Below are 27,682 nucleotides of genomic sequence, written 5' to 3'. Positions count from 1 at the left end.
AATGGCCATCAGGAGCCATGGAGAGGAATTTGCTGGAGTCACGTCAGCGGAGGGGGTGCTGCCCTCTGCCCACCCCTGGGGGTGGGGGTGCTGGCTCTGAGCCCTTCTTAGGGGACACTCGGGGCTCTGGGCCAGCGAGGGTGAGATGGGGGCTTCGGGAGAGCGAGGAGACACCATGGAGGTTTGACAAGATCTGCAGCATCACATGCTGGCCTGGCACCAAGTCCCCGCCCCCCATGTCTATAAATACCGGGCCTGGGGGAGCCCGGCCTTTCTGTAAACAGCGCTGTCCAGGCCCAACAGCTGGGGCCCTGCCAGTCACATGGCCCAGCCCAAATTAGAACCCTTCCCCCACGGCCGTGGCCCTGCGCACAGCCAGCCTGTCACCAGGGTGGTGGCAGTACAAGTCGCCACGCGTGGGGGCTGCTCTGTGGCCTCTGGCGAGCTCTCAGGGAGCACGTGGGCTCGGCCACCAGGGTTTCTGCTCCGTGGGGCACACCGCACGTGGGGCCACGCCAGACGGCGACCGGCCAGGATACGGACCCCGGACACCGGCGCACGCGCTTCTGTCCTCCATCACCACGGTGCGTGGCGGCGACGGGCTTGGCCGTTTCTTAAAAAGTTACGTGTAAACGTAGCCTGTGTCCCGGCCACTCCCTCCTCAGGGAGCAAAACCATCCGTGCACACAAGGGCAGCGGGTGGGCGTCACGGAGCACTGGTCGCGAGGCCACTGGACACGGCCAGTGTCCACCGACGGGCGGCGGGGTAGCACGTGTGCTCGGTCCGCGACGGAGCTTCGTGAAGACGGGCAGAGGGCGACTCTGTACCACCAAACGGCAGGCGCCGCCACGAAGGCCACGTGCCGTGCGGCTCCACTGCCCTGCCACGGCCAGAGAGCAGATCCCGGGACAGAAGGCAGGTTCGTGGGTGCCAGGCCCTGGGGGAGGGGACGGGGAGCGACTGCTACCGGGGGTGAGGGAACTTCTGGGGGACGATGGAACCATCCCGACACCGGCCCGGGGTTAGGGTCGCACAGCCTCGCGGAGGTGCCCGGAAGCCACTGCCGTGCGCTTACAGCAGGAGTTCATGGCCGGGGGTGCGCCCCGGAGCTGTGCCCATCTCCCCACCGGTGGGGTGTCTGCAGGCTGCTCCGCCTCCGCTCCATATGCCGAGCGGGCAGGCAGGCCCCCCTCCCTCTGCCCCGCCCTCCACCCCCCCACCCGACAGTCCAGCCATCCGTCCACCTGTCCACCCATCCATCCATCCCGCCCACAGCCTCATGCCCATCGCGAGTGGCCAGGCCCTGCCATGCCCACCCACAGCTGCCGAGCACAACACGGCCGCAGGCTGGGCCAGCTCTGTACTTTATTGGTCCAGGTCCCTCCAGCTTCCAGCCTGGACGGCACACCTGGGGTGGGGGCAGGGGGCGTGGGCAGGCTGCCCCTTGCTGGGTAGCGCAGTAAGGGGCGGGGGCAGCCCCCTGGCTGGACCCTTCCTGTCCTCTAGGCTTCCTCTCGGTCCAGCAGGGGCGCGGGGCAGGCCTCTGGCGGTGGGAGCAGCAGCTGCATGGTGGGTCCTTTCATTGGCAAGGTGGCCGGGGGTTGCCGCAGGGTGGGCAGACACCTCCATGCCTTTCGTGCTAGACGCACTGGGATGGGGGCCAACCCCCCGCGGTCCCCCACCTGTCTGCTGAGCACAGGGACCCTGTCCTGCCCACAGCACTGCCGGCCAGCCTACCTCTATCCCTGGCCCTCTCAGCCACCCACTTGCGCCCAACTGAGCCACCACAGAACAGCCAAAACACATAAATAGTCATATTTTGGTTAAAACCACTCTGCTTCGGTCCGGCTAAGGGGGCGGGGGGCAGAGCAGGGGAGTGGGGCCTGGTAGGGGAAGGTAGGGGTCCAGCTCCGGCTGCCGCAGCTTTGGGGCGGGGGTCTGTGAGGGCCTGTCTTCAGAAGAATCTGGGTGCCTGTAGGCGGGCGCCGCGGGCATGCAGGTGTGGGCATGGGCTTGAGAAAGCAGACCACAGGCAGGGGCGTGCAGGCGGTCCAGGAGGCCGCCAGGTGGGGTGGGACCGATGCCCGTCGGGGTCCTGGCCACGCGCTCCCAGAAGGCTCCGGGAGGCCCACGTCCCTGGCTGGGTAAGGCACGGAGATGGCCCGCTTGGGAGGCTGGCCGTGGGGCTGTCACTTGGCTTTGGGCCTGGGCCTGTGGCCTGTGGGGAGGAAGAGAGTGACATGGTCAGGGGCAGCGCCAGGGTGCCTGTGTCTGGGTCCTTGGGACCTGACCATCCCTCCGTCACCACTGGCCAGGGTCCCTGAGTCCTCTCTCACCCCGGCCCACTGTGGACAGGTGTAAGGAGCCAGGACGAGCCCCGGCCAGCTGGCTCCCGTCTGCCTGTCTTGGCTGGGTCTCGCCCCTGGGGGGGACGGGGTCCTGTGTCCCCATGCCTCGGGCCAGGCTGCACGCTGTCTAAGCTGTCGGTCCCCACCACCCCCACCCCGGGGCTTCCTCAGCCCCTCACGCTGGCCTCGCACTGGCCTCCCCGCTTGTCCTTCCAGCTGGGTCCCGAGGGCTTGCAGGCCCTGCCCCGAGGACCCTCTGCCCATCCAACACCCCTACACACTTCGGTCCACGGGCCCTCACTCGCTGTCCCCCCCCCCAAATGTCCCACCAGCTGCTGTCCTGGCCCTGTGGGCCTTCGGGAGCCTCAAGTTTGAGAACCGTTTCATCAAATCGGGCGGGCAGAATCGGCTGGTCAAAATGCCATTCACGCCACTCACAGGGGCCTGTCAGCCCCGCTCTCTGGAGGGGGCCAGGCCTGAGCCCAGGGGCAGGGCCGGGCGGGGGGAGGGGCCCGGGAGCATCACCGTGGGCTGCAGCGATGAGCCACCCCCACGCTCGAGGCTCACGCGACTGGAACTCGGGAGGGGGGTTTGTGGCAGGAACGGCAGAATGGTTCACCGTTTTGCAGCCACCAAGCACACCGGGGGATGTCGCTCCGGGCACCGCTGACCAGAGTGACAGTGACTCTGGGCAGCGGGGTCTGCCGACGTCGCCACCTCCACCAGGGGGTCGGCCTGACTCACTAACCACGGGACAGGAAGCCCTGGGCCCCTGCATCTGAACGGACCCGCTCGCTGCCCGTAGGACCTGGCCTCCAGGGAGCAGGCCCCACCACAGAGGGTTTGGGCCTGTGTCCCTGGCAGCCTGGCCTGAGGGCCGTCCCTGTCCCTCGCTGCCTCCCTGTGGACATGTGTGGCCAACGCCAGGGCCGGAAGAGGGCCAAGGTGTGCCCTGTGGACAGACTCGGAGCAACGCTGTCACCCCGGGGGCCGCCAGGGCCAGCCAAGCCCAGGGTCAGTCAGGGTTATGGGTGCGGCAACCCCAGCTGCGGCCAGGTCCCGGGGGCCAAGCCACCCTCGCCCCAGGCGCCGGAGCCCAGCTCCCGAGGCCACCCAAGCAGGCCCGGCCCACCCCGCCCTCCCACGGCCTTTGCGGGCAGCAGCTCTGCGGTCGCCGTAGCGGAGGAGACACCGGCTAAGCAGGCACGGTCCCCACCCTCCCAGGGAGGGCGGGCCAGGCGGGTCCCACCAAAAGCGGCACAGGAGGGCGGGGAGGGGCCGGCTGCTGGGCCCAGGCGGCTGCGGAGGGCGGGTTAGCGTCCAGCGGGCGGCCGGCGCGGGCCCCGCTCCACCACCGTTAGCGCGGCTGGCCGGGCCGAGGACCTACCTTACTGGATCACACAGAATCTTTTTGTTTTATTATCATCAGAGTCGGGGGCAACCTCTGCTTTCAAATAAAAGAAACGCACTCAACGGCTTATTCCCCGCGAGAGCCCTGGACGTGGAGCTGAGGCCGCGTGGACTGGCTGAGCAGACGCACGGCCATGCCCCAGGCCCCTGCGCCAGGCGGCCTTCCTGCTGCAGGCACAGGGCAGCCCCCAAAGCTGCCCCTCCCGGGACGTGGGGCACCCCAGAATCACCCACTCTGGCAGGGGGACCGCCGGCTGCAGGGAGGCTCAGGGTCCTGGTGTGGTGTGCGTGAGCTTGACCACACACGGGCGCCCTGAGCCCTGTGTGGCTCGCCCGTCCGGGTCCCCTGCTCGGGGGACGAGAGTGACGGGGGGGGGGGGGCCCACGGTACCTTCTTGGCTTCGTGACGGGTGCTTCTTTCTTCGCCTGCCCGTCCCCTTCGAGGCCCGGCCGCGGGCTCTGGGGAGGGTGCCGGACCCCGAGGAGTCGGTCACCGAATCCTCCGAGAAGGATCTGTCCAGGGACGTGTCCAGAGTGGAATCTGGGGGCATGTCCTCCTCGACCCTGTCCCCAGCGCCGTGGCCGGGGGCAGCCGTGTCTTCTGGTCCCTCGTCTGCACTGTCGTCCTCGGCCTGGCAGACACCCCGTGGGGCTACGGGGTTCTCGGTGTCGTGGCCTGAGCCCGCGGCCCCGGGGGGCATGTCACTGGAGAAGTGAAGGGGCTTCAGGGCCTGCGTGTCCCCCAGTGCCACTGGCCAGGCCCCGACAGAGGGCTGGGGGCTCTGGGGATCCGCCGAGGGCAGGAACTCGCTGGCATCCATGTACCAGGACGATGGCCTCCCCTGAGGCTGGGGGTCGTCCTCCCCCGACATGTCTCCAGGGGGCTCCGGGCCGGGGACGGTGGCATCCATGAGGTCCCAGGTCCGGGGTTCCCTGGCCACCTCGGCGTCAAGACCAGGCCCCGAGGCAGGGCAGCTGGTGCCTCCCACGGGGCCTCCCGTGGGGTCGCTGGAGACCACTGTGGATGCAGCATGGGTCAGTGGAGGGCGGGCACCCCCCGAGGGCTCCCTGCCCACGACGAGCCCCATGGGGGCCTCCCTCCACCTCAGCATCTACCCGATGCCCCCCCACACCCCGCCAGTGGTCCCCAGGTGTGGGCTCCTGCAGCACAGCCCTGGCCTCGAAATCCTGCTCGTCCACGCGCGGCCGAGTCCCGAGCAGCGTGTCCGCCAGCCCTGGCCCCAGGCTCCTCTCCCCTACCTCGGCCCCTCTGAGCTACGGGGGCCCCCGTCAGTCGTCCCACTGGCCCCATTCCTCCTGCCCACCCGGGGCTGGACAGATGACTGCCACAGCAGCCGGGAGCCCTCTGTCGAGTTAGAGACGCACGGAAACGCTGTCAGGCGAGCGGCCTCTCCCAGCTGTCCCCTACCCCAGGCCTGTCCCCAACCTCAGGGCAGCAAGGGCAATGAGAGGCTCCCCTGTGAGGTCAGGGAGGGCTTCCTGGAGGAAGGCAGGTGCTGGGCACCGGGGCGGCGCAGGGAGGAGGCGGCGAGTCTCACCGGGAGCCTTGTCCCGTGGGGAGTCAGCGGCCGCCGCCCTGCCGCCCCCGTCGGCGTCCCCTCGGCTGCGAGCCGTCTTCCGCAGCCGGAAGCCCCTCCTGATGTCAGCCAGCAGGGCGTCGATGACACACACTTCCTCCTGCTTCCTGCCGCCCTTCCTGACTGAGAAGGCCCCACGACACTCAGCGACGCTGCGTGTGGGGTCCCCGGAGCCCCCCGGTGGCCTGAGGAGGGAGGGCCACGCAGACGGGGCGCCCACCGCGGCCGCCCGCGCCGGGCCGGGCTCACCTGGCTTCCCGTCCTCGCCCCGCAGCCTCCGCGCCTCGGCCTTCGTGGCCTGCTCCTGCCGGTCCCTGTTCTCCTGTGTGGGGGGCAGACACCGCACCCGTGACCTCTGCCCCCAGGCACCTGCCCACCTGCGCCTGCCCTGCCCGGACCCTGAGGGCCCCTTGGCCACCGCCCTGGCTGCGGCAGCCCCCCACCTTCAACGCGCGGAGGAAGAGGTCCCGGAAGGTCTTCATGGTGCTGAACGTGTCCTCCAGGGACAGCTGCTGGGCGTCCTCGCACAGGTAGTGGGCCAGCTCCAGCTTCTTCTGCTCGATGGCCTGGAACACCTCCTCCAGCGCCTGGGACGCCTCGATGCTGGCCTGGGGGTCACGGCCCGGTGGTCACGGCCCAGTGAAGGGGCCTGGGCGCTGTGGCCCCAGGATCGGGGGACGCCCCTCGCCCGCGGGGCCCCTGCCCGGGCCTCGGCCCCTGCCCTGGCCTCGCGGACCCCGGCCTGGCAGACGCCCGGGCGCGGCGGGGGGGGGGGGGGGCGCGCGTGCAGACACTGCTCCCTGGGGAGCGCCCGCCACACTCGCCTGCAGGCGCTGAGCGTACTGCTGCTGCACCTCGGGGGCAGACGACACCTTCCGCTCCATGTCCAGGAGCTTCTTCAGGTTGGTGCTGGCCTCCGAGTGGATAATCTCAAGGTTGACCCTGAAAGGCACCGCAGGCCAGGGGGGATCAGGTGACGGCTGATGTCCAGCTTTACTGGACAGCAGGGCCTGGCCCCACACACAGGCAGGCTCCCAGGGGCACAGCGGAGCCCTGGGGCCGGCCGAGCGCTGTGGGGCGAGGGGCCCGCCGCGGCAGGTGCTGGGCCTGGGGTGTCAGGGCGGAGCCCCAGCGGCTCAGCCCGACCTCGCTCCTCGAGGTCCAGCAGCTTGCAGACCACAGAACCTTCCTGAGCAGCATGGGCCCGGGCTCAGACAGCCTGGGCTGCCCCCGGAGCTGGCCCCTCTGGGCTTTGTGGCTCCGTGGTGGCCTCCTCTGCCTCGCTTCCGGAACGTGCATGACGGGGGTGGCACAGCCTCGCTCCCGGGCCAAGCTTTAGAGACTGTGTTAGACCAGCCCCCAGTGTGACCATGGCCACTCCCTGCCCCTTCGAGGCCTCATGGTCCTTTTCTAAGTCACATGGGGACAGGCCATGGTGGACGCGAGCTCCCGTCCCAAAGAGAAAGTGATCATTCCATCGGGTAGTGGTTCTTGGGGGACCTGGTGTCCTGCAGCTGTGAGACCCAGCACGGCCCAGCCCCCTCACTAGGGGGACCCGAGGGGAAGCCCGGGAAAGGGCAGGGGACAGGGGGCCGGGGTACCTACCCCGCCGCCTGGGACGGCGGCTCCAGCTCCTGCGGCAGCTGCAGGAGGTCTGGGTAGCTCTTCTGCGCCTCCTGCAACAGCACACGCCCAGTGAGCCCCGGGCCCTGCGGACGACGAGCCCACCCCTCGGCAAGGCCTCGGCACTTGGGACGTCCACACGGTGCCCTTGGGCCTGGACGGGAGCTGGAGAACGAGGCGGGCGCGGAGAGGGGCTTGAATGGGGGCCTCCTGGGAGGGGCTGCAGGCAGCGCGGGGTGCGGACGCCCCCGGGACGGCCAGGAGAGGCGTGGGGAGGCGCCTGCGGGCCGCCGGCCCCGCCCACCTCCAGCACGTGGTGCAGCAGCGTCACGCGGCTCTGTTGCGACTTGGTCTCCGTGAGCTTCAGCAGCGTGCTGATCTTGAAGCCATCGGCATCCCCTGTGTGGCTGCCCTGCGAGGGACAGCAGTGAGGCTCCCTGGCTCCCGGGGGACGGGGCTGAGAGCAGCCGAGGCACAGCCACTTACATAGTTGAGGAAGTTCCCAATTCTCAGGATTAGCTGGCAGAAAATGGGCAGCTGGTGGCTGGTGAGCAGGCCTGCGGGAGGGGCGGGCGGCTGGAACCCCACGGCCGACGAGCTCCCGGGCTCCGGAAGCAGGTCAGCGCTCGCGACCCGGGGGGCAAGTGACCACAGCCCCATTCTGTGGGTGAGGAGCTGAGCAGAACCTTCCAGAACCTGTAGCCACCCTGGTTGTCAGCTAACCATCCCATGGGGCTTCAGGGAGGGTGGCCCTCCTGGCTCTGTGGACGCCTGCTGTGTGTCCCCAGAGTGAGCTGCACGTTGGGGGCAGGGCCCGTCCACACTGCTGCCCCGTGGCTGCAGTGAGGCCCCGACCCGCTCAGAGATGATGGTGCGTGTGCGCTAGTCTACTAGGTGTGTGTATGCGCAGTATGTGTGTGCATGTCTGTGCACGCACAAACGTGTGTATGTGTTCATGCATACATGTGAACGCGTGTGTGCATGCATGCACCTTGTGTGGCTGCGCGTGTACACATCTGTGTGCATGTGTGTGCGTGTGTGTGTGTGTGTGGTCCGTGTATGGTGTCGGGCTCACGGCTGGGGCGGCGGGTGGTCTGTGGGGTGCGGAAGGTCAGCACCCACAGGCATTCCCGGCTGTCGCAATGCTGGTGGGACCAGGGAGAGTGGGCACCCCCATGGCGGCCCCCAGGGCTTCCGGGCCCCACTCACTGTTGCAGGCAGCAAGAGCCAGCTGGGCCTTGGGCCGCACCATGTCCAGCACGACGGCCGTGCCTTCACACAGCTGCATGCACTCGACCCGGAGCTGGTAGCTGGGGCGGCAGAGCAGAGCGGGCGGTCAGAGCGGGGGCCGCAGCGCGGGGGGCGGAGCCTGAGGGTCCACTCCGGGAGCTGGGGATGTGCATTCCGGGACGGGGCCCCAGGGGACTGGGGCGGGGCCCAGGAAGGGGCATTTCAGACTGGCACCCAGATGCCTGGACACCCAGTGGCCTCCCTGTGGGGCACCCTTCCTACTTAGAGGAGGCGAGAGTCTGGGTGTGGGTCTCCGGGGAGGGTCGGGGCCCTGTCTACCACCAACCTCTCCATGCCGCTGGCTTGGAGGTAGACCCCAACCCCGCAGGTCCCCTCGAAAGGCGCCACGGCTGGGGGTGCACGAGGGAGGTGGGCAGCGTTCCTCGGGCGCCTGGGGCTGCTCTGCCCAGCCCTGCTCTCTCTGCGCCCAGCCTCCCTCCCCCTCCCTGGGGCAGGCGGGTCGCAGCTCACCAAGGAATGGCCAGTAGGAGGAGGTAGAACTGGTCGGCACTGGCCAACTTGGCCTGGTCCCCCGTGAATGAACGCAGGTTTTCGATCTGTGGGGAGAAGCCCCACACGTGGGACTCCAGCTTCCGCCCCCACCAGGAAGCAGACCCAGGGAGCCCCCCCGAGACTGCCTGCCGGCTTTGCCTGCCCGGGCCCAGCCCGTCCCCCACTCCCGCTGGGAGCCCCCGGCAGGGCCCGTGTCCGGCCTCCCTGCTGACCTCGTGCTTCTCAGGGAGCAGCTTGAGGAGCTGTTTGAGCACCTCCACGTCAAACTTGGTGGTGTCCCCTGAGCGGATCATCGCAGCCACCTCCTCGTTGGAGCTGCAGGGAGCGAGAGAACGGGCAGGGGTAGAGTGGGGAGCGGGAGAGGGATCCCGCCGGGCAGGTGGGGACGGCCCTCGGCCCACGACACCTCTGCCGGCCACACTGGGGTCTCCTCGCATGCCCACGAGGTTGGGGACACAGAAGGTGAACCGTTTGCCCGGTCACACAGCAATGAGGCCAGGGCTGAAGAACCCACTCCTCATCGACCAGAGCACTCTCCGCCTCCCATGCTGGAAACAGGCGGGCGGCTCAGCAGCACCCAGTGGGTCCGCAGCAGGAGCTGGTGCCTGACCCGTCAGGAAGGACAGGGCTGGGGGCAGCGCCAGGTCCTCACCCCGGCTCGGCCACTGCCCGTCTGTGGCTTGGTGGGGTGGGAGGGGGTCCCAGCTGCTCCCTGGGTCTGCTTCCCCAGGGAGTCTGGACGGGTCGCCAGGGCCCCCAGCCCGGGGAGTGTACGGTTATCACCCCACCCACCGACTCTGGCCCCAGGGACGGGAAGTGCACTTCCCAGGGGCGGCCTGCAGAGAGCGCTGCGGAGCCCAGGATGGGCGGCCGGAGGGACTGCTGGGCTGGGGGCGGGGCGGGACTGGGGGCGGGGCTGGGGGCGGGGCCGTCCCCGACTTGCCCGCTCTCCCTGCGCTCACCACTTAAACTGTTTCAGAAAGATGTTGAGGTTCAGGCTCTTCTTGGAGTCCAGGAAAGTGATCTGGAAGACACGCAGCCGGGAGTCTGGCACCCGGAGGAGGCGCGGAGCCCCGCCCCCGTCGGAGCCCCCAGCCCCGGCCCAGCCCCACCTCCTTGGGCTCCTTCCTGGCGGGGGCAGCTGCGGGCTCCTTGGGCTTCGCCACGGGGAAGGAGAAGAGCCGCTCGATGCTGGAGAAGTCCGGCTCCACCACCTCGGGGCCCAGGCCGTTCAGCGACGCCCACATGGAGCTGCGCTCTGCGGGTGAGGGCGTCAGGCTCATGCCGGCCCTGGGGTCTGAGGGGCAGGTGGCCTGGCGGAGGAAGCCCTCTAGCTGCTAGCAAGCAGTTTGTACCCGCATGGATCACACGAGGTCCAGGCTGACAGCGACCTTGGCCATGATCTCTGAGCACAGCTCCCCACCCCCAAACTCCCGGGGCTGCAAGCACCCAGCCAGGGGCCTGCGCAGTGCAGGAGTTGGGGCATCAGAGACACACATCAGCCCGTGGGGTGTTGGCGAGGGGAGAGGAGCCTCACAGGTGACCTCTGACCTGTTCCTGCCCCCACCTGAGTCCACATAGGGGAAGAGCCTAGAGCAGGGACCAGCCTGTCCTGGCCCTCCACCTGGGAGGCCAGGCACGAGCCCACACGCACCAAGGCCACCTGCTACTCCCCCCCGGCAGGGTGCAGCCCCCCGCCCCCAGAGGGGAGCCACCTGTGGGGCCCGAGGGTCCTCACCTTGTGCCACGTTGGACGGCAGCTTCTGCCAGTTCAGCTTCTTCATGCGCACCGCGGGAGGCTTCACCCGCCGGTGGCAAGGGACCCAGGCGGAGCCCAGGCTGTGGTCCACCTGGGCCACGATGACCTCCTCCATTCCACCCATTGTGGGGGCGCCAGAGGTGCCTGGCGGGGGTGGTGGTGGAGGGGGACCCCAGCCCATGGTGGGCGGCGGGGGTGGGGGTGGGCACCCCATGCCCGGGAGTGGTGGAGGTGGGGGTGGTAGAGTCCCACTGGAGCCTGGCGGCAGGGGTGGTGGAGGGGGTGGTGGGGGGCAGGAGGCCCCTAGGCCTGGCAGGGGTGGTGGGGGTGGGGGGAAGGAGGCCCCAGGGCCTGGCAGGGGGGGTGGCGGTGGGGGGAAGGAGCCCCCTAGGCCTGGCAGGGGGGGCGGGGGTGGGGGGAAGCAGGCCCCAGGGCCTGGCAGGGGCGGTGGTGGTGGTGGAGGGGGCGGTGGGGGGAAGGAGGCTCCAGGGCCTGGCAGGGGCGGGGGGAGGGGAGGGGGCCCGGCAGTGGAGCAGGGCAGGGGCGGTGCCTGCAGGGTTGGGGTGGGTGCCTGTAGTTCTAGGGCCCTTGGCTCTGGAGCCACCTCGGGGCTCCCGCTCTGTCTACTGACAGTGTGCAGGCTAGCGAGGGTCACTGCCGGCTGCTGGGCCTCCATGCCCGCCTCTGGGGTGCCAACGTTTTGGGGGGAGCTGCCCCTCCGCCTCTGGCCCAGGTTGGCCTGGACAGCCTTGTGGGCCTTATCCAGGGAGCTCGGGCGGGGCCGCCCCTTGACCGCCGCAAGCCGCTGGACCATCTCCTCCAGGGTGCACTCCTGGGCTGTGGAGCAGGAAGTAGGGGTCAGGGGTGGGCTCAGCCCCCCGGTGTCATCCACCAGGCCGGGTCAGGGCTGCTCACCGTCACTGGCCAGGAGCACGGCCCGGTTCACCAGGCTCTCCAGGGCTTCCCAGAGCAGCTGGCTGGAGCGGAGGGCGGGCTCCAGGTGCAGGAGGCCCTGCAGCATGGACAGCAGCTGTGCGGACACCGGCGAGCAGCTCACCTGGGGGTGTGAGGGCGGGGTCCGGTCAGCGGCCATCCCCTGCCCGGGCCGGGCTGACCGCTGGCCTCCGCTTGCCAGAAGCAGACACCCGTGGCCACCCCATGCTTCTCAGGGGCCCTGGCGCTCAGCCTGCATCAGGGTTCCCAGAGCGCCACTCTGCTGACACCCGGCCCGATCGCTCTCTGGCCTGGGGGCTGCCCTGTGCATTGTGGGTGTTTAGCAGGGTTCCTGGAGCTCTCCGCTCACTCGAAGCCATCGGCACCCCTGCCCCACTGTGACAACCTGCATGTCTGCAGATGTTTCTGGATGGCCCCTGGGGACTCTCAGCCTGGGCTGCGAGCCACTGGGCTCAATGAATGGTGGAGGTCCCGGCCAGGGAGGCCTGAGCCAAACCAGAACTCAGCCCCCTGCCTCCCACAGGTTCCAAAGTCACCTCAGTCCACTTGATGGTGGCCAGCCTGCTGGGGCCCAGCACAGCAGAGCCATCTCTGGGCAGCCCTGCCCTTGGCTGCCCGCCGTAGCTCTTCTTTTTCATCTGCCCCTGGTCCCTTGCTACTCCCTGGGTGCGGCTCCAGACCTGGCCCCACTGCCCAGGCAAAGGCGTGTGACCAGGGCAGAAGGGTGCCCGCCCTGCCCACCTTGTGGAACAGGGAGGCGAAGACCTCCTGGTGGCTGTTCATGTCCACGCCTCCGCAGAGCTGCAGCAGCTCCTCCTGGTCCTCCGCCTTGGCCTCCTCGAAGGCCTCGAGCTGGATCAGCAGGTCGGCATCCTCCAGGTTCCTGTGATGAGAGGCCGGGGCAGCTGAGCCTGCAGCTCCCACCAGCCTCCCCCACCCCAGGCAGACGCACGGACAACCCCAAGCAGGGCCCAGGCCAGCATGTGGCCCCCATAACCAGGGGACAGCTGGGGGAAGTGGGGGCTGGCCTCTCTAGTCAGGTGTGGACGCTCACAGGTCTGGGCCCCGGCGTCCTCCAGGTTGCCCAGGGGTCAGCAAGCAGCTCCACACCCCTTGGAAAGGGAGAGATGTGGCCCAAAGCGGAAGTGCCAGAGGCAGCACAGGAAGGGGAGAAGGCCCCCAGACCACACCTGAGGGGGTCCACTGTGGGGGCAGGGCTTTTGACCAGAAGGAGCTTGGGTGTTCATTGGACCCAGGACCTGCCAGTCATCTCAGCCTGGCCAACGAGCTGCACCCTCAGTGGTGTGGGGGCGGGGCCTCTCAGCACCAGTAGACCTTTGGCTTAGGCCAGTTTAGCACCAGTTACACCAGTTCGCCTCTTCCTCCTGGGGTGCTCCCACCCTGGAGAGCGGTCCCAATGAAGCCCCAGACGGGGATCCTCGGCTACGTGGGTTCCCAGGTACTCAGTTAAATTTAAATTTCAGGTAAAACAGTGACTGATTTTAGCATAAGTATGTCCCGTGCTGAATCTGGGCTATACTGATCTTTGGTCCATCTGCAGCCTGATTTGACTAGATGTCCTGTATCGCCTCCGGCAGCCCTAGTTTCTGGGGACAGCTGCCCAGCCCGTGGGTGGGGAACTCCCACAGACCAGCCTGTCCTGCAGGGCTAGGGGTGGCAGGCTGGCATCTTGTCCAGACCCTGAAGCTCCTCCCTGCCCTTCTGGAGGTGCTGCTTGGGACCTGAGGGGGGCAGGGCTGGCTCCGGGGAGCAGAGAGTGGGGACTCACCGCAGCCGGGTCAGGATGTCCAGCAGCTGCAGCCCTGGGGAGGGACAGGGGCCAGTGAGCCTCGCAGGCCGCTCCAGCCAACCTCCCGACCCCAGGGTGACTTGTGGCTTCTGTCTTCCCTGTCCTCACTCCCACCACCCAGAGCGCTCAGCCCACGGGGCAGGAGGAAACCGCCATGCCCACCAGGGAGGCTGCGAGGCAGACATCTTGCCGGACACACAGAGCTGTCTGTTAAGTGGTCACTGCCATGCCTGGCAGGGCTGGGACTGGGGTCGGGCACCCTGCCTCACACCAAGAGCCCTCCAGCCCTCCGAAGGCCCCGGTCCACTGAAGGGACCAGGTGGGGGCAGGAGGCGTCCTGGGCCATGACAGAGCCTTCCTCTGGGGCCCTGGGGGGAACCGGGGCTCGGGGCCTCTCTGGGGGGGGTGGGGGTCAGGGCAGGCCCGGCTGCCTGAGGGGCCCTGTCACCGATGAACTCGCTGCGCAGCTGGGTGCGGGCGCGGAGGTCCTCGGGGCCCAGGATGATGGCGTTGACCGTGCTGAGCAGGGTGACGACGTAGGGCACGTTGCTGCTGTCCGAGAGCTCGTTCACGATGACGCTGAAGCGGTACTGCTGGCTGCACACCGCCTGGGGGGGGTCGGGGGTCAGCCCGCACCCCGGGCCCCGCCTAGGCCCCCGCCGCCGGGGTGCTCACCTTGTAGTGGTCCAGGGCATCCAGGGCCAGGGCATGGCCCTCGGGAGAGTAGATGCACAGGGCGGCCAGCAGCTCAAACACCTGCTTCTTGACCATCACGTTCGAGGTGTCCAGAGCTGTCATGGGCCAGGGGCGTCTCAGCGGGACCCATGTCCCCAGGCCGTGCCGCCCCCTCAGCCCTTCCCCCACCCGTGCCTTCCTCCTGCCCAGACACCCACACTACGCCTGCGGACACAGGGGTGCTGACCTCTCCAGCGGTGCTGACTGCCCCCGGACCATAGGGGCAGACCTCACGGGGAGAGGCTGAGGCGGGGCAGCCCCGGTCGCCCGGGTTCTGCCCCGGCTGCCTCTGGGCCTGTGGGCGCACCTCCCTGGCCCGAGTCCCCAGTCTCAGTACCAACTGCCTCCCACCTCACGCCCTGAACTGGGCAAGTTCTCGGGTGTCCCTTGGCTGGCCCTGCTGAGAGCAAGTCACAGAGGTCTCTACAGACGCACAGCGAGGCCAGACTGGGTCGTACGGGAACGAGGCAGCCTCTGTCCCGCTCACCCATGCTGACACCTGCCCCCATGTGCTGGCCCACCTGTCACTGCTCCCCCCTGGAGCCCGAGCATGAGGCACTTGGTCGCTGCCAGGGAGCAGCGCAGCCCGGAGGGCAAGGAGCACAGTGACCACTGTCTACCAGGGACCTCAGGACTAACCGAGGGTGCCGCCTGAGCAGACTTTCTGGAGGAGGTGACAGTGAGCTGGAACTTACAGGGTGAGCGGGACTTTGAAGCCTCACAAAGCAGACCAGCCTGGGGTGGAGGTGGACACTGGGGGCCCCCAGGTGGCCGGAGCAGGGGACAGGGCAGGGGCGGGCAGAGGATGCCGATGGTGCCGTTGGCGGGTGCCTGCCAGACCTGAAGGACCGCTGCCCAGCCAAGGCCAAGGGCGCGGAGCCTGCTGGAGTGTGTTTTCGACTCGGGTGATTTAAGTTGCCACGGTGTGGACGGGGCCTGGAGGCTGGAGACCAGGGTGGGGCGGGGCCCGACCCAGCACAAAGCTGGGCAGAAAATCAGGGCAAAGCCGCAGAACAGAGGGGCAACGGGGTGCGGCTGGTGGGGGAGCCATGGCTCCAAGGCGGCCTGGGGGTCTCAGGCGCGGGGCGAATGGGAAACTGGCTCTTCCTCCAGGAAGCCCTCCCTGCCTGCCCAGCCGAGCTCTCCCCTCCCGTGCCCGCTCCCGCCCGCGGCTCACCCAGGGAGAGCTGGCGCACGTAGGCCTGGTTGCTGAGGATGTACTGCAGGCCCTGCTGGGAGTTCATGACGGCGCGCACGCAGCTGACGCAGGTGAGCTGCAGCAGGGCGTCGGCGATGCGGGCCACGCCGCGGCCCGAGAGGCGGGCCAGCGCCTCGAGCAGCAGGTCCAGGCCGCTCTGCTCCAGGAACTGCACCATCCAGTGGCCGTCGCTGCCCTCCAGCCGCTTGCGCAGGCCGGAGTAGTTGACCACGGACGGCATCTGCAGCAGCCGGATGCACAGCTCGGGCTCGGCGCTCTCCAGGTTGGCCTCCGTGGGGTCCGCGTCCTGCGGCCCCAGCTTCTCCTTGAGCGCCGCCCACTTGCGCTGCGCGCCCTCCTTCACCGACATCCTGCCGAGCTGCGGGGCCGGAGGGGGCGGAGGTCAGCCTGCGGCCCGGACGCGCGCGGCCGGCGGAGGCGGCATCCTCTGCCCCGGCGTCTCCACCTGCCAGGCGGAGCCGGCGGTCCCCCAGGCGCCCGGGCCTCCCGCTGTGTCGGCGCCGCCCCATGCCACCCACGCCCAGGCCAGGCGCGCCGCGCACCCATCCCTGACTGAACGGCCACAGCAGCGAGGAGCCAGCAGCACCACCCTCTGTAGGCATGAGGACCCCAGGCGGCTAATGGCCGGGACACCACGGACCCAGCCAGCAGTGACAGTGCGACAAACGGCGTCTGGGGCTCCCGTACCGCGCCCCGAGGTGCTGCCCCTGCCCAGTGGACGGGCCAGCAGAGCACAGTGGGTACTGCACAGGGACTGTCTCTGGACGCTCCAGGTGTGCTGGGAGGGGCCGACTCGAAGGTCACGCGAAGCGTCCACCCAATTCCAGGCAAGACCAGGGCCCCGTGAGGCAACGGCCCTGCCAGTCCCTGGCTCTGTGGCCTCAGCATGTCAACCTGTGTGCAGGTGGAGGACCAGGTGTCCCCCAGGCCCTCGGTGTGTGGAGATCTATCAGATCTGCTGCAGCAGGTGACCCCGGCCCAGAACATCCCCCCAGCACAACAGCAGGACAGATGGGCCGTCTGTCATCGCCACACCCACCATGCCCCACCTCTGGGGCGCATGGCCATGACGCCATCCGCAACCACAGCCCCTGGGGACTGGCCCCAGAGGTCAGGGCGGCCCGGGCTCTCCGGCAACCATGTATGGCTTGGCTCTTAAATTTAGTGCCTGAGAGGAGCAGCGTGGAGCCGCGGGGAGGGAGCTGAGGGGCAGGCATGCGACTCCACTGTGCTCCGTGCCCAGGGCCCTGCCCCGCCCGCCTCCGCCCCCAGCCTCCCACCGCCAGAGGCAGGCACTGTGTAGCTCCAGTCTACAGAAGGAGAAACGGGGGTGGCGCCCAGAGAAGCCAAAGCCGGGTCATGTGCTCACATCCCCAGAGCGGGAAGCCGTAGAGCCGAGGGAGACTGGACCCCAGAGGGAGGCCTGGAGCCCGCGAGACACTGGACGGCCAGCGCAGCTCATGCCGAGGGCGACCGGACCTGGTAACTCAGAGGGGGGACCCCGGGGCCAGCAGAGGTCACGCGGGGGGGAAGGGGCTGAGTGGGTACGAGAACCCAGCGCACGTCCCCTCCTGGGCGCCCTGCTGCCTCCTGACTCGGTGAGGGGCTCGGGCGTAAGCCCCCCGGCCTGCTGGGAGCAGAGAACAGCCAGGGCCACCTGGCGTCTCAGCAGCCCTTCCTCCGCTGGCAGTGGGTCCACTGCAAGAGGCCCGCCCCTCGCCCTCCCACCTGGCCAGCTGCCCCGTGGGGCCCCTGGGGCCCTCCCGGGAGGCGGCCTGGTTGAGGGGGGGCGGGCTCTGACCTGCGGATGTGCCGCAGACCTCGGCGGAGTCCCTGTCCTGTCTGACCCTGAGTCCTCACCTGTTCTTCCGGAATCGGCCTGCTGGGCGCCTCCCGAGAGGCAGTGGGCAGGGATGTCCCCCCGCCGGCAAGGGGAACGTTGGGATGTTCACCGGCCCTCCTCCGGGGCCGGCAGCCTCGGCCCTGTGCTGGACCCCACTCGTGACTCCACGGTCTTTCCCACCCGCCCAGCCCTTGGCCCCTGGCCTTGTCCACTCACCCAGACGTGCAAGACCTTCCGGCCGCGTCTGCCCACCCATTCCAGGCTCTGCCTCGGGCTGCCCCTCCCGCTCTCCTGGCTTCTCATCACGCTGACCGCTGAGCGGCCCCGCTGCCCGCCACAGCCCCGGCCCCTCCTGGGCTGGTGAGGGGGCTGCTCCCAGCACCATGAAGAGCACGGCGGCTGGGCCTCTGCACTCACTGCCACCCCCTTGGGTGCTGCTGCCTAAAGAGGCGCCCAGAGCTGACCGCCCTTCCCCACCCCCACCCCCGCCCCCGCTGGCCCAAAGTCCCCATTTCCTTGGCAGAGGCTGAGTGGACAGAGCACGAACTCTCCCAGGCCAGGCCTCTGGCATCCCAAGTGTCCTCTCCAGCCAAGAGCCCCAGGGGTCCCTGGTTGCAGAGAAAACATATCTCAGAGACACTCGGCACTGCTGAGAGCCACTGTGCTGGCACCGCTCAGTCCTCTGCACCCCCAGAACCTGGGGCCATGTGCTCGCTTGCCCAAAAGACCCTGCCTTCGTCTGTGGGGGGGGGCACAGAAGGTGACCACCCCGTCTGTCAGCCTGCCGCGAAGATTCTGTGCTGTGTGCCCGGCTGCGGTCCTGGAGCCAAGCTGCACAAGGGGGCCGCGCCCCACGTGGCTGTACGTACCCGGTGGGGCAGTGGGCGTGCACGGGGCTCTGCTGGCGGTGGCCAGGCGCAGACAGGGCGTCTGCGCTCCACCGTGAGGCCCGCCGGGCTGCCCAGCCCCCTCCAGAGCCCGCAGGGGCAGGTCCCAGGCTCAGAACATCTCCCTGGAGGTGTCCCGCTGCTTTTCAGGATGAGAGACTGAGTACATAAATGGACAACCGCCAGACCATGCACAAAGATAGAACTCTGACCCACGACCCGCCCAGGAAGCCGGTTTTGCATCTGCAGGAAGCAGCCTGCAGGCTGTCCGACCCCAACCCTGAGGGGCAGCCTCGGCAGCCAGCACCCTCCCTGCAACGGTCACCCCAAACACGGGCCTGATCAATAAGTGACCGCGTCCCTAACTTTGTCCCCACTTCCAGCTCAGGGCCACCAGAGAAAGCCCAGTGTGCTCCCGAGCAGTCATGTGGACACCCCCCTTCTGGATGGTCACCCAGGTTCCCCAGTCCCCCCAGGGCCCAGCACCCTGGAACCCCCTTTTCCAAAGCTTTCTATTCATAGAAAATACTGTAACCTATTAACATACACCCTGTGTAGCCCGTATACATTACGGGTACAGGTTACATAACACACGTGTATACATAGTAACGACGAACATATACACACACGTGGGACCTCAGCTCTCTGCCGAGGGCGGTGCCGGGTGCCGGGTGCCGGCTCTCGGCTGCGGCAGCTCCGAACGAGCAGGCTTTGCTGTCCCCGCCTGGTGGCAGGGAGCATGGGAGGGCGTCCTGCGTGACACCCCTCCTGACAAGCTCTGGATGCCTGCAAGGCAGTGGCCTAGAAGGCGGAGCCTCATTGCTGGGCTTACTGTCTGTGTGCCCCCAGGTGACTGCCCCTCTGCAGTCGGGACAGCTCCCATCTCAGGAAACTGGACCCGGTGGGCACCGAGTGAGAGCTCAGGAACGCTCGCGGCTATTGTAATACTGTCTGGCTGCCTGGCCCTACGCCCTGCGGCCCTGCCCGGCCCTGCCCAGCCCCCGGGCTGTGTCCCGATCCCAGCTAGGCCTGGCCCCAAGACGGGGTGGAGCAGCAGACACCTTCCGGGGCTCAGCTTCGGCGTGGGGCGTGGCCAGCCGGCCCTGGGCGGGGCCACAAGCTCCGGAACGCCCTGTTCCCGCAGCTCCCCGGGCTGAGGGGCGGGGCCAGCCCGCCCAGCGCGCAGCGTAGGAATTAGCATTTGCAGAGCTTTGCACAGCCAGCGCAACTGTGCCATGGGGCTCCCAGGGCCCGAGTACCCCGCAGGTCAGGCCAGCTGAAAGGTCAGGGGCCCTTCGACACCCCCGGCAGCAGCCCATGCGCCCCTCCCCCTGCACCAGTGGGACTGGCGGGCAGGGGCCTTCGCGGGTGGAGACCGTGAGGCTGACATTAGTGGGATGAGTTACCTTTATCTGCCAATAACGTGGTGTTTGCACTGAGTGGGGTCAGCCCACCGACCTGGTGGCCCTGCTCCCCTGTGCTTACCCAGCCCACACAGGGGCTGCACCCAGGCCCTGGAGGAGGCTAGGCCACTGGGCCTCCTGGCCACCTCCTGGCACACCATTTGCTCCCTGGTCTGTCTGACCAGCCGGGCACGGCGGTGCTGGCACCTCCGTCTGGGTGCCCATATGCCTGGGCAGCTTCTCTGACTCACGAGAGCCGCCGCCCTGCTGGCAGCTGTCTGTCAAGCAGGGTGTGTGGGCTGGGCGGGGGACTGGCCCTCCAGACTCCAGATACCAGCTATCTAGGCCCTGCCATGCAGATGGAGAAACTGAGCCACAGAGGGTGGGGAGGTCTGAGGCTGGCACTGGGCATGGGCCCACAGCGCTCTGAGCAGTGTGGTGGGGTGGGGAGTCCAGAATCGGGGCGGGAGTTTGCACCCCTGTGAGGGGGGCTCTGGGGACCCAGGGGCGGGGGCGGGGCCAGGGGAGGCAAAGGCTGGGGACCTGTGAGGAAGGCAGCTGCCTGGCGTGGGGAGGCGACTTCGGGGTGGCCCTGCCAACATCAGCACAGGGACTGGGGTGCTTCTGGGCCCCGAGCCGGCGGGGGCGGGGTGCAGAGAGTGAGCCTGTCTTCCCCCGGGTGGGCGGGCGAGATGGCAGGAGCAGGATTCCGGAACGGGGAGGCAGGGGCTGCCACACGGTATTTTTAGCTCCTCCAAGAACCCAAATTTTTCCACTGCCTGGCAACCCTTGGACTGCGTTCCTCTCAGGCGCTGTAGGGTGAAGGGGGCCCCCCCGCATTCGAGGCTGCCTCCCCCACAAGCTCCCACTGCTCTCCCTCCTGCGACCTCCAGTCCATTTGAACCTCCAGGACCCGTTTCACTTCTCCTCAGGGGACCGGGACCGACCTACGTGGGCCAGCTGCACGGCTCACGCCTGGCAGAGGGACCTGCGTGCCACGGGCCTCAGGGAATGAGGGTGAAGCGCGGGTCCTCCCGTCGCCCGCCGGCCCGCAGGTTCACAGTGCACAGGGCCTCGGGCCAGCTGCAGTCCTGCAATGCAGTGCGAGGCCCCTGCCTTGCAAGCCCTCCAGAACACCCCTGGGTGTGCGCGGGCCCTGCACGGCCAATGCAGCACCCGGCCGCACAACAGACAGGGCCCGCAGGGGGCGAGTAGGCGCCGAGGGCGCGCGGCAGTGCCAAGAGGAAACAGGGACGAGAAGCAGGACACCTGGCCCCCCCGTGGTTTCAGCGGCGTGAGCCGCGCCGCCACACGGGACACGTGCCCGAGTGCTAACGGAGGCTGCATCGGGGTGACTGTGGTCACTTCTCAACCGGGCAGACAGCGAGTGAGGAGGACTAATGGCACCTCGCAGGGAGTGGGGCTCAGAGCGGCCAACCCCAGCTCAGGTCACCAGGGAGCAGAGGGCAGAGCCAGCAGTGGGGTCTCCCCCAGGCACTGCGGCAAACGAGGCACTGGTGGGAACCCCGGGTGGAGAGGGGCGGGGGTCTGGGCTGGCCACTCTGAAAGCTGGGGCACGTCCTGGGCAGGGAGCCGCCCTGGCCGGCTGCACCCTCCACGGACCCCCCCCCACACCCCCGGGTTAGGAAGACGCAGGGAGAGTGGCCCACGGGCGCGGGAAACAGTGCTGCCCCCACCCCGGTCCCCACAGGGAGGGGGTCCTCGCCGCGCAGGCCTGAGCCTGGGACCCCCCACCCCCCCGCCACCACCGGGTGGCCTCGCTCTGCTCCAGGAAAGACAGGAAGGGCGGAGGCCCCCGCACCAGGAAGCCGGCACCGAGGGCTGGCAGGGACGTCTGCCCTCGCCTCCCGCTGCCGCCCCGTCACCCACAGGGCCTCTCCGGGCCCCGGCCTCCACAGCTGCACAAAGAGCAGGGCCCGTGGCGAGCCCCCAGAGGGGCTGGTGGCCAGATCAGAGCCTGGGGGCCCTGCCCCCTGCTCTGCCACACGGGAGCACGCCGGGGCCGAGGACGACGGTGGCCTCCGGCGCCTTCTGTGGCTGTGATGACAACCGACCTGTGTGTGGTTGAGGGGGGGGGGGGTGGCGGTGCGAGGAAATTGGCAGGTCCCGTGGGTGGCCCTGTGGCTTCGGACCTGGCTCGGCTCTACCGCAGGTGCCAGCACCGGCCGCGGCTCCACCTGCAGGGCTCTGCGGGCTGCAGCAGGACGCCCGCTGCCCGCATCCTCCCCCAAGACCCGCGCAGCTCCGAGATGCCCCGTCCAGGAGGCCCACGGCCCCTCCCTGTCCGCCTGTGGCCCTGGGTGCCCGGCAAGGAAAGCTCTGATGTGTGTGCTGGTCTAGGCCCAGGATGTCAGGTGGTACCCGAACGCTGTCCCTTCGGTCCCCCACCCCCAGCCCTGTCCTGTGTCCCAGCTCGAGGTCGTCTGCCCCAGAGCAGGGAAAACACAGCAGCAGACTGAGGGCGGAGGAGGGGCCGCAGCCGGCACAGCCGGTGCTGCCGGTGCTGCCGCGGCTGCGGCCAGGGCCAGGGCCAGGGGAGGAGCGGGGCGCAGGGGCCAGCTCAGGTTCTAGGCGAGACCAGGCTCTGCCACTGACCAGCTGTGTCTCCCAGGCAGCCCGCAGGACCCCTTAGTCCCTGGTTCTGCTCACAGTGCCGACCCCCGCACACTGCTGGGCTCACGCGCCTCCCCAGCCCCAACTCGGCGTGGGCCACCTGAGCCCAGGCAGTCAGCGCCAGCGGCCCAGCCCAACCGGGCGAGCCAGATCTCCTGCGTCTGCTGCAGGATGCTGGTGGCATTCCTTGACAGCCGCCTGGGGGGTCACGCCTGTTCTGGACTTGCTTTGCTCATCTGTAAGGCGGTCACGATGTTCCCTGGGGAGCCTGGCCTGGCTGAGCCAGTGTTCCTGACGCCTCGGCAGCCCCCGCCTCCTTTCAAAGGTGACCTCCTGGGTCCCACCTCTGGGCCTGTGTTGGCCTTCCTCCCATGGTTCTGCCCCCACCCTCCACCTGGCCCAGCCCCCAGGGGGCAGCCTGGGAGTACCGGGAGGGAGCCCAGGGTGCCCCAAAGTGGGCAGGACCCAATCTGAGCACCAGGGCTACTCCTCAGGACACTGGGTCTGCGCATGTGGGGAGCAGAGCTGGCAGGGGGGAGGGCAGGCAGCACCCCCTCCCCACTCCATGGGTGATGAGCAGATGTCTGCCTCCCTGCTGCTGTGTGCGGGCGGCGGTGCCGAGCTGTGCTTGGAGCAGAAATGGGCACTGGGGACAGGGGTGGCGGGGGAGGCAGGGTGCACGCGAGGCCACATCCCAGGGCACTGGGGCCCAGGCACAGATGGGGAGACCGAGGCCCGAGGCCACATCCCAGGGGACTGGGGCCCAGGCACAGACGGGGAGACCGAGGCCCGAGGCCACATCCCAGGGGACTGGGGCCCAGGCACAGACGGGGAGACCGAGGCCCTCTCTCACAGCTGGCCAGACTCCACGCTGCATCCACGCCCATGTCCGCCAGCACGTGGCGGAAGCCAAGACCAAGCTTAAGGAAACCCCGGCCCCACTGGTGGGGTCTGCTGGGACCCCGTGTGTGGGGGCGCTGCAGCTGGCCTCCGCCCACAGCAGCCGAGCGGGGGCTCAGAGGCTGTGTGGGGACACTGCCCGGGGCAGTGTGAGTGGCTGGAGGTGGGTGCCTGGCCTCTCCTCCCTGACCACTGCGCCCTGGTCAGCGTCTGCGCTGGGCTTTGATGTGAGGCCTCGAGGAGCCACCTGAAAACGGGAGGCGGAGTCAGCCTTCTCCGGCCCTGGCACGCTCTCCGGCTGCCCCTCATCTTGGAGGCCTTCACCCGATGGTCCTGGTCAGCCTGGCCTCACAGCAGCACTGGCCATGCGCCCGCCCCTGCCTGCCCAGGATGCCTCTGTCTTCCCTGTGGGTTTGGCCCAGGCCCAGCCTGGAGGGAGCTGGTGGCTCTCAGTCCACCCTCCCGACCCTTCCAATCCACTGGGACTTCCAGGGTACCATCGTGGTGATGGGGTGTTTGGGGACAGCCCAGGCCTCCAGGTGCTGCACCAGGGCCAGCCAGTTCTCCCTCCGACCCCCGGGGAGCGCCTTCTGTACGTCCTGCGTGGCGTACACCACCCTCCAGCCACTGGAGCACCTGCCAAGTCCGGCACACACAGCAGGGGCTTTATAAATGCCTCTTGCGGAATGGTGGCCCTGACCCTGTAACCCAGCCACCGGGCCTCAGTGTCCCCATCTGTGGAACAGAGCACAAGCACCAGGCCGGGAGCACGCCCGGAGCACGCGGGCGGGCTCGTTCACTCATTCCGCACAGACCCTGCGCAGGGCTCGGTGTGGGAACGTGGCAACGCACAGCCAGGCTCGGGGCCGACGGGCACGTGGCGGAGGGAAGCCCCGCCGCAGGCGTCCCTCCTGGGAGGACAGGCCCCCGGCTCCTTCCCTGCCTGGCGGTTCCCCGTCGCCGTGTGCCAGCCCGGTGGGACAGCTGTGTGAGCAGACCCCACACCACCACAGGACTCAGGGTGTCCGGTGGGCAGAGGTGGGCCAGGCAGGACCCTCCTCACCAGGGTGTGGCTGGCGGGAGAGGGAGCCTCCTGAATGGGCCACTTGGTTGGGCCCCAGTGATGGGGGAGCTCACCCCCTCCCAGGCAGTCCCTTCATAATGGGTTGCAACCAGCCTGCTCATCTTGGAGATCCAGGGTCCCAAGGCCTGGCTCCAATCCCTGGGGACAGCCCTGCAGAGATAGGGGTGAACATGCCTTCCCCACCCAGTCCACCATGTGCACTGGGCCCTGAACCATGCAACTAGTTGACATCTGCTGTGTGCAAGGCTGCAGTGGGCGAGGGGAGGCCAGACAGCGGAGTCGGGCCTCGTTTGTCCCTTGGACTGCGGGGAGAACTCTGCCCCCCCCCCCGCCTCCCTCTAGGTGCCCTCAAAAGCCAGGGGCTAGAGCTTGCTGAGAAGCCCGCTGCCTGGGTCCAGAGCTCGGCCGCTGGCCCGTGCAGAGAGGCTCGAGCCAGGCGAGAGGCATTATAAAGCGCCCTGCGCCCACAGGCAGCACCTTGTTGTCACCCGGTTACCGCGCACCCCGCCCACAGCCTTCACTAACCCGCTCACGTTCCCAGCCTGGAAAACAACTGCACTTGGCTGCAAGGGGAGCCAGTCTATTTAAGGTCCCACAGAGCCAGGGGTGCGATTAGCTCAGACAGCCCGTCAGCACCTCCACAAAGTGGGGGCATCACCTGGCGGTTAACTCTTTGCAGCGAGGGAGCCGGGCAGACGGGCCACCTGGGTGGTCGTGGGGGGCAGCCACACCTCGTCACCTGGATCCACACCCCCCAGCAGCACCCCCGTTTCCTGCCTGTGGGCTGCGATGACCTCTCTGTCAGCCCAATCCCTGAGCTCCTGGGGAACGGATGGAGGTCAGAGCTTGGCTAAGGGCCACGAGGGGCTCACAGCACCAGCTACTGAGCTGGTGAGGGGCGGGGCCAGTGTGAGGTCTCAGACCCCAGACTCAGAACCGCATCCTGTGGTTTGCCTCACTAAAGGGCGCTCCCCCCCGGGGCGGCCACTCCACGGAGTTGGGGGCTTCGGCTCTAAGTCTCTGCCGCCGCCACCACAGGGCACCAGGGAGGAGGTCCGTGCCTGAGCCACTGTCCTCCCCCTTCAGAATGGCAATGGGGAGACTGAGGCCCACAGCCGGCCAGGGGCAGGGCAGGTGCACTGCTGGGGGGGGGAGGGGCGGGACCGGCGGGGGCGGGGCCACAAGAAGGGCACTGTCCCGCTCCGGCGCCTGCGTGGGTGTGCCTGACCTCTGGCAGAGTTCCTGGTCCTGCTGGGGCAGGGTCAGGCCATGGGGACTCCCCGTGTGTTCAGCTGGGGTGGGCCCTAACTCTGTGGTCACAACTGAAGGGGGCCACCAAACAGCCTGGGTCCTGGGTCAAAGAACCTCAGGAAGGCAGGCCGATGCCCCCTCCTAGCCGGGAGCCGCTGGAGGCAATAAGAGGCGGGGCTGGTCGCCTGGCCGTCCGCCTGAGCTCACGGGTCCCTCCAGTCCCCTCGCCAGGACGGGGTGCAGGTGTGGGAACGGGGGCGCACAGGCCAGTCTCCCACCTCCAGGCCTACCAGCCCCAACCAGGAGGAGCAGAGGGTTGTGCTTCGCTCCTTCCCTCCCAGACATCTTTGGGGTGCCCGCGCCCCGTGTGCCTTCGCCTGCGCGCGGGCAGCTGCTGACCCACAGCCCGGGCGGGACCCCGACGCTCCTGGCGCTGTCGCCCTGGCGGCGAAGCCCAAGTGGAAGTTTATTTTCCCAACTGCGGCTGATTCATGGTCAGGATGTGGCAACCGTGAGGCGAGCACCGGGCGGCGTCCCGGCCGACTCTCGACCACTCGGGCCGCATCTCCGCAGCGGGCCGGCTGTCCGAGGGGGCGCGGGCCGGAGGGGCCGGGGGCGCCCCCGGGTCCCCGCCAGAGTCCGGGGTCGTTCGCTGCCACCTGAGGCGCACACGCCGCTGCCTCAGCCCACGCCCCAGCCCCGAGCGCCCCCCGCCGCCCTGACTGTCTCCCCGCGGCTCCGGCGGCCCCGGAGCGAGCGGACTTACCGGGCGGGGGCGGCGGCCGGGCGCCGGGGGTGCGGCCAGCGCTCAGTCCTGTCGGGTACCCGGGGGCGCCCGCCGATGGCTCGGCAGGACTCGGGCTGGGCGCGGGAGGAAGAGGAGGTGCTGCCCCGCCCTGCCCCGCCCGCCGGCAGCCACGTGGGGACCGAGCGCGGGCCGGGGGCGGAGCCGGGGGGGGGTCGCCGAAGAGACTCCGCCCACTCCGACCCGGCTTGCGGGGGCGTTTCCAGGGGAATCTCCCCACGACTATAAATACCCCGCGGCTTCCCACGGAGGTCCGCCCCTTCCTAGCGCCGCCTGCCTGGCCCCTGAGGGGCGGGGGGGACGCGCGGAGCGGTGCCTGGGAAACAGGAGGGCCGACCCCCTACCTGGGACCTCGCTATCTGCCCCCTTCCTGATGTCCTCCCCCGGGCCTCGCCCAGCCCACCCGGACCGGCAGGCGCTCTCCGCCCGGCGGGCGGGACCTGCTTCCCAGGCGCGCATCTCCCTCTGACCCCGCGCGGGACCCCTGCGCAGACCGCTGACCCCACGCCCCCGCGCCTGAGGTCCCCGCACGGGAGACGGCTCTCTGCAGCTTCTGGGATGGCGAGCATCCCATCAACCGGGCCAGCCCTGCATCCTTCTCCCAGCGGCCCTCCCTGACCGCCCTGGTGGGGTCTCCGTGGTCTCTGGACACCCTGAACTCTGCGGGGGTGCAGGCAGAGGGCCTGAGGAAGCTGCGCCTGCCCCCAGCAGCCGAGAGGCTGTGGCCCTGTTCTCTGTCACCCCTTCTCCCGTCCTGCCTCATCGACCGCGCCAGGCCTGGGGGACCACCTGCCCATGATCTCTGCCCTGCCGCACTTGAGTGCTGCCTGGGGTAGGCTCGGGAGGCCAGGCGGCCCTCTGAAGTCCCTCTGTCATCTAGCCTTGCATCGGAGCTCACAGAGAGCAGACCGCATCTGGCCTGGGGACCCCGGGCTGCATGAGGCAGCCTCTGTCCACCCCCAGTTCCACGGGGGAGACACAACCCCACCCTGAGGACCCTGCTCCACACTCTCAGTGTGTGACCCTGGCTCAGACATTTAGGAACTGCTGAACCTCAGTTTCCCCATCTGTGAAAGAATGACAAGTGTCCCTAGAGGTTGTGACCAGGGTGCGATAAGCAAATGAAGATGAAATATCTGTAGTTGTTCATTTTGTCTTGGCTAGTGTCCCCAGGACCTGCTGGGTGCTGACCCCAGGAGGCTTGTGGGGAGGGGCTCCCGGCAGAGGGAAGGGCGAGGGACACAGTGGCTCCAGATCGGTGCTGGTAGCTTCCTTGCCTTGCTCTCGCTTCCAGCCTGGGGCCAACCTCGTGCCTTTTTGGTGCACAGGGCGCCCCTCTGTGCGGTGGGGACAAAGGTGGGAACTGTCTGCTCTCAGCAGGTGCTGCCCCTGTCCAGCCCTGGAACTCTCCTGGCTTCGCCCCAGCACAGGAGCAGCTTCTGGCAACAGGCCAGTGCCCAGCGAGGGCACTGGAGTGCCAGGCGTGCCCAGGAGAGCCTGCCAAGGAGGGCGCTTGCTGACTCCGGGACACCCTCCAGTCTGGGGACATGAGAACATGGCCGCTGCTCCTGGACAGGCTTCGCCTTCTTAGAATGCGCTGAGTCCTTGCAAGGGG

At 68.6% G+C, this 27,682-nt stretch overlaps 1 protein-coding gene across 3 annotated transcripts; it reads right to left on the bottom strand.

Annotated features, from left to right (window-relative positions):
* Positions 1 to 1,346: 1,346 nt before the first annotated feature.
* INF2 (inverted formin 2) lies at positions 1,347 to 26,158 on the bottom strand. Of its 3 annotated transcripts, XM_036217565.1 has the most exons (23): positions 26,029 to 26,158; positions 15,219 to 15,618; positions 13,982 to 14,097; positions 13,755 to 13,914; positions 13,286 to 13,319; positions 12,238 to 12,379; positions 11,458 to 11,599; positions 10,522 to 11,379; positions 9,896 to 10,041; positions 9,746 to 9,807; positions 8,996 to 9,098; positions 8,742 to 8,827; positions 8,190 to 8,290; positions 7,467 to 7,537; positions 7,285 to 7,392; positions 6,963 to 7,033; positions 6,182 to 6,299; positions 5,801 to 5,965; positions 5,607 to 5,679; positions 5,319 to 5,480; positions 4,151 to 4,777; positions 3,737 to 3,793; positions 1,347 to 2,219 (listed from the first exon to the last, which is right to left on the bottom strand). In XM_036217565.1, exons 2-22 carry the CDS (start codon positions 15,607 to 15,609, stop codon positions 3,738 to 3,740), a joined length of 3,792 nt encoding a protein of 1,263 aa, XP_036073458.1. In that variant the 5' UTR covers positions 15,610 to 15,618; positions 26,029 to 26,158; the 3' UTR covers positions 1,347 to 2,219; position 3,737. The 3 variants fall into 3 exon arrangements, with proteins under 3 accessions (XP_036073458.1, XP_036073456.1, XP_036073459.1); XM_036217563.1 differs by lacking the exon at positions 26,029 to 26,158 and having other exon boundaries at positions 15,219 to 15,654; XM_036217566.1 differs by lacking the exons at positions 3,737 to 3,793; positions 26,029 to 26,158 and having other exon boundaries at positions 10,522 to 11,013; positions 11,107 to 11,379.
* Between the last annotated feature and the right edge of the window lie 1,524 nt (positions 26,159 to 27,682).

The sequence above is a fragment of the Rousettus aegyptiacus genome, unplaced genomic scaffold (assembly GCF_014176215.1).
Source record: "Rousettus aegyptiacus isolate mRouAeg1 unplaced genomic scaffold, mRouAeg1.p scaffold_m13_p_3, whole genome shotgun sequence".
NCBI classification, from domain to species: domain Eukaryota; kingdom Metazoa; phylum Chordata; class Mammalia; order Chiroptera; family Pteropodidae; genus Rousettus; species Rousettus aegyptiacus.
Note: the sequence above shows the minus strand (reverse complement) of the source record. Positions and strands in the feature narration are given on the sequence as shown.

What these genes read in the sequence shown, in the direction of transcription:
- INF2 (XM_036217565.1), bottom strand. Translation starts at nt 15,609, where the DNA reads ATGTCGGTGAAGGAGGGCGCGCAGCGCAAGTGGGCGGCGCTCAAGGAG. An exon ending in GGCTCTTGCTGCCTGCAACA is followed by an intron (nt 7,538 to 8,189) that starts GTGAGTGGGGCC and finishes CCCCTCCCGCAG; the next exon opens with GCCTGCTCACCAGCCACCAG. An exon ending in TCTTCCTCCGCGCGTTGAAG is followed by an intron (nt 5,680 to 5,800) that starts GTGGGGGGCTGC and finishes CCCCCCACACAG; the next exon opens with GAGAACAGGGACCGGCAGGA.